At 36.0% G+C, this 5,161-nt stretch overlaps 1 protein-coding gene across 1 annotated transcript in view; it reads right to left on the reverse strand.

Annotated features, from left to right (window-relative positions):
* Positions 1-598: 598 nt before the first annotated feature.
* Positions 599-5,161, reverse strand: part of LOC106302431 (3-hydroxy-3-methylglutaryl-coenzyme A reductase 2) — a 10,337-nt gene continuing 5,774 nt past the window's right edge. Inside the window, exons 2-5 of the mRNA XM_013738942.1 lie at positions 1,802-2,687; positions 1,535-1,716; positions 1,113-1,453; positions 599-1,015 (exon numbers count right to left, since the gene is read on the reverse strand). Coding sequence (XP_013594396.1) covers positions 761-1,015; positions 1,113-1,453; positions 1,535-1,716; positions 1,802-2,687 — 1,664 coding nt within the window. The 3' untranslated portion in view covers positions 599-760. The remainder of the gene's footprint in view (positions 1,016-1,112; positions 1,454-1,534; positions 1,717-1,801; positions 2,688-5,161) is intronic.

Here is a 5,161-nt window from a genome sequence, read left to right on the forward strand (position 1 = left end):
ACATTATATCCATGATTTATGAATCTCAATTAAGCATCAAGTGAGCATCCAGTGGCTAACAACAAGAAAACTCAAGCAATTAAACATGATCATTGGATTTAAGTAGCTCATGGTAGACCCCATCGCTACTAAAATCATGTTAATTCCTCAATCAAGCGCTAACAGCTGAAACACAAGTAATGGTCAAAGCAAGTATGCATGATCGTTGTACCATGAGGAGTTCATTGCTTATTTCACAGCCACTAAAACAATGTTCCCTCCAGAAAACCAGACAAAGAAACAAGAAAATGCCTCTAGTTTCACTCAAACCAAGCATCAAGTGGCTGTAACAACTACAGAACTCAAATAATGAGAGTTGAAAAAGAGGAACCGTTGACTTTCTCGTTCATCAATCATACCAGCACCACTCCTACCAAGTATAAAACTTCCATATAAGGCAAGAGCCAAAGATAACCCAACGGTCCGTTATCAAAGATTATGAGTGATCTGTAAGCAATCTTCTCTAATCTGATTAGATGTGAACAGTTGGTTTAAAACGTAGAAGATAATCCAACTGGCATTTGTCAAAGATTATTAATGATCTAAAAGCCCATGAAAGTACTAAATTGTCTTTTACATAATAAATAAGGTGGTTTGAAGCTTTGGAGTACATACATAGCTAGAAACGGGATCAATCAATGAAGAACAAACAAATGAAGGTTATTATTACATCAAATCTTTTTTTTTTTTTAACTAATCTGTTTTATTATCTGTTGCATGCTCATCTGTTCACTTGAGATGAAGGGCCAATGTCTCTGCTGGACCTGTTGTACTTCATGTGACTCTTTACAAGCTGTCCAGATGCAATAGCAGACATTAGCGACAGCTCTCCCGCGAGAACCGAACCAGCCACAATTTTCGCCAGTTGCCTTGCGTTCGAGCCAGCTTTCTCCTTGTCGCTTGATCCTTTTACACCGAGCAGGTTCAAACAAGCTGACTGTGATGCAAGCTGTGTCCCACCTCCAACAGTACCAACCTGTAGTAGCCACATCATTACACAACATTCATCAGTTTGGGGTCCACACAAAATCTCTACAACATGCAAAAACTAAAATATACAAACATGCATTTACCTCAATGCAAGGCATAGAGACAGAGATGTGAAGGTCGTCGCCTTCAGCTTCAAACTGGGTGATACAGTGAGAGCTCTCCACGTTCTGAGCAGGGTCTTGGCCAGTGGCGATGAAGACAGCGCTGACAATATTGCTCGCATGAGCATTGAATCCACCAAGAGAACCAGCCACGGCTGAACCAGTAAGGTTCTTGAGCACGTGAAGCTCGACAAGATCCTCCACGGTAGTCTTCAACACATTCCTCACAATCTCACCTTTAATAAGGGCTTCACACACAACATGCTTGCCACGTCCTTGGATCCAGTTTATAGCCGAAGCCTTCTTGTCGGAACAGCAATTCCCTGAACACCAAATTAACAACATGAATCAAAAGACCTGACTTTAATCCAGAAACCAAGACAAGTAAAGAGTAGACTACAAACCTGAGATGCCTATAACAACCATGTCAGGGAACTTTGTCTTAATAAACTCCAAGACATTCTGAACGCCTTTGGAGACCATGTTCATCCCCATAGCATCGCCAGTACCACACGCAAACCTCGGATAGATATTCCTCCCAGAAATCGAGCATGTGATACTCTGAAGCCAAGCAAATCTACTCGATCTACAAACAAACAAACACACACACACAATGTCAATACAAAATCACCATCCTAGCTTAGAAGCTTAGACAAAGTTCAAAACTTTACTTGCTGAAAATCAGAGAGAGTCTCTCGAAATTAGAAGGATTCTGTAGATAAAACATGGCACGAGCAGCTCTTCTCACAGAAGGGAACTTAACAACAGGAGCTCTAGTCATCGCATCCTTCATGAGAAAACTGAAAGCACCACCAGACAAGTGAATAGCCTTGCATCCTCTGTTAGTGCTTGCAACCAAACAACCCTCCGTAGTCGCCATTGGCACCGAGTACTCTTTCCCGTCGAGCAACAGAGGTCCGGCGATCCCCACCGGAATCTGAACGTACCCAACCGGCATCTCGCAGCACTGTCCCAAGATCGAATCGTAATCGAAACCGTCAAACGGAAGTCCAGTTAAGGATTTTCCGGTCATCCTCTGAACCGCTTCTCGTCTAATCGCCGCGGCTCGCTTGCAGTCTCCGAGCTTCGTCTCGAGTGAGTACGACGAGGTGGCTCCGTCGATCACGGACTTGACGATCTCTTCGTCTTCCTCGGAAGTAAGATCAGACTCAATCTTGAGGAGGCGATCGATCTCGTCGTCGTTGGGGATCCAACCGTCGTCGTCGTCGGAGGATGATCGGAGGAAGACTGATTGAACGAAGTCGACGCCGAGGAAGCCGATGAGGTAGATGCACGACGCGATGACTCCAATGAGTGAGAGGATCTCGGAGAGGTTAACGACGTGAAGAGGCGTCGATGTACTGATCTTCTCGCCCCACCTGATGAGAAGGAAGTAGACGGTGGCTGCGAAGAGGAATGTGAAAAAGAAGTTTGTTAGGTATAGCGGGAGAGGAAGCGCGTCGGAGCCTCTGCGAGGAGGAGGAGGAGGAGCAGTGACAACGTTGTCGTTTTGTGTTGGGAGTTCTGTACTCGGTAATCTGCGACGGTCTTTTCTTTTTTTTTTTTTATAAACGGTGATATGTGATTATGAAATCTTTAGGTTTTGGAGGGGTTTATATATATATAGGGGTGGTGGTAGTGGTGGACATCGAAATCAACGTCAAGTCTCAAGAGTTTAATGTTTGTTTGGGAGAGAGGAGATGATTTGGCCTTCGTCTCTATCTTGCTAACTACTTCTATTAATTCTTAATTATTAGTTGAAATTAATTAATATTCCTTTTTGAGTTTATTCTTTTGTCCTTAGTTTAAAAGTTTACAGATTTAGGCATCTTTTAGTTTATTTATTAATTGAAAATTAAATCTATAGAATTTAAAAAAATTCTGTTGAGCCTAAAATATTAAAAATAATTATCCTTTTTAATGGAGACCAAAAAACTATTGAAAGTGATAGATAACGTGAGGTTTTCCTCTTCAATTGTTTTTTTCTTACAATATTATCCCATTAAAAGCAAGGAATTTTCAAAATAAATTTCTTATCTATTGACTTAAAAAATGAAAAAAATATAAATTTTCAGACATTTCGTATGCGTTTTACAAAACTGTATTGATCTAATTGATAATGATTATACATACAGATATGACCTAATGCAAATGCAAGTTGTCATGTCCGTGCAGACCACTGTTTTTAAACCCGGACCGAACCAGCGGTCGGATCGGATTAAACCATGAACCAAAAATAATTTAGGTTGGGTTAATGCTAAAACTCAACTAAATCGAACCAGTTAAAAATCCATATTGAACCATCCAAAACCCGGAAATCGGTGACCCAATGAACATGTCAACCCCCGGTTCGTATATAAGCCAAAATTTTGTTAATGAAATAATTATTTTTTTTCTTTTTTAAGTAAAATAAGATTTATTAAAGATTAATAAAGTATTATCTTTCGTTTTTTTCTTTTGTCGTCTCTACAACTCATAAATTACAAGATTCCAAAGTTTAATATTCACGTTAAGATATTTTTTTTTGTCTATTTCTTATTTCATGATCACTTTTTTTGAAAACTTTAAATAATTGAAACATTTACGTTTGTAAAATTTGTATTTCAAAATATAACTTTTACGTAATGTGTATATAATTTTTTTTAAAGGTGTGAAGATTTAAAGTGATAAGATCTGCAAATAAAGTTTAAATGTGTTTTTCATATTGATTTTTGATTTAAATTGTTATTTTTAAGTTTTTCTATACATTATGGCTATTTAAATATTTTATTTGATATGATTTATTTTTTTAAGAATATGCATATTATTTATAAAATATCATTAAATTTAGTTTAATCTAAGTAAACTCAATCGAGCCCGATTCAGACCTGGTTGAACCACAATAACCCATGATCTCAAAAAAATTTCGGTTTGTTAGCCGGTTCGGTTTTAAATACACCGGCGGAAACTGAAAACAAAGACGTCCGAAAGATTATTTATTTATTTTGGTACTTGGCTAACACTATTTTCGCAAGGAAATAAACATGCTGGACGTTTTATAATGACGGCAACAAAGCATGGCGATTTGTTTTTTTTTCCTTTGAAAGGAAAGCATGGCGGTTTATTCAGAATGACTTTTTAGTTATAGACCGATTAGATGCATATGCTGATATGCATTTATCTCATTATCAATTTATTATGTTCCTAATACGTGGAATGCATGCGGCATTGTAACCAAAGTCGTTTTCCTTTTGTATTTCCATTTTGTAGATACTATTATATAGGGTCTGAACTGTCACCAAGAAAATGAGTGGGAATAGTAAATTCCTTATGATTCCTTCTAATTTACACCATTTACAAGGAATATTTGTTCTTTATTATTCTTTAACATTCCTTAAAATTTAAGGAAAAAATAGACTACAATTATTCCTTATTAAATTAGGAGAAAAATAGATTTTTCCTCTTGTTTTATTCATTTTCATTCATTTCCTTGTTATTCCTTACACTAGGGATTAACCCGGGCTACGCCCGAAATTTTTATTTTTTTCTAATTTAAGTTGTTAAATTATTTATATTTAGGTTATGATATATATTTATATAAATGTTAAGATTGATGTCATAATTAAAATTTATTTTTAAATTTTAACACGTTAAATTAACATATTTTTTACTATTTAAATATTTTTTTTGTAATTTTTTTGGCTATCTAGTTATCATATTTAGCAAAACTATCTGCTGAGTGTTGGAATAAATGTTTTAGATATTTAATTAAACTGCAGAGTATTTTTGGATCGACCAGATGCTCAACAATCGATCGATCCGTAAAAGATGGTCGATCTCCTTGGCCAGTTAAGTACAATTTTAGCAAAAATATCTTTGATTTTCAAATATTAAGTATATAACTATTCTTTTGAATATTGTTTTTTTTGAATTGTATTTTTTGATTAAATTATTGTATTATAATGTTTATGTAAATATTTTTTGTGATGTTTTAATTTGTGCTGTTAGTATACTTAACCTAGATGATATTGATGTTTAACAATTTATTTTTT

Source organism: Brassica oleracea, chromosome C7 (assembly GCF_000695525.1).
Source record: "Brassica oleracea var. oleracea cultivar TO1000 chromosome C7, BOL, whole genome shotgun sequence".
Taxonomy (NCBI): Eukaryota; Viridiplantae; Streptophyta; class Magnoliopsida; order Brassicales; family Brassicaceae; genus Brassica; species Brassica oleracea.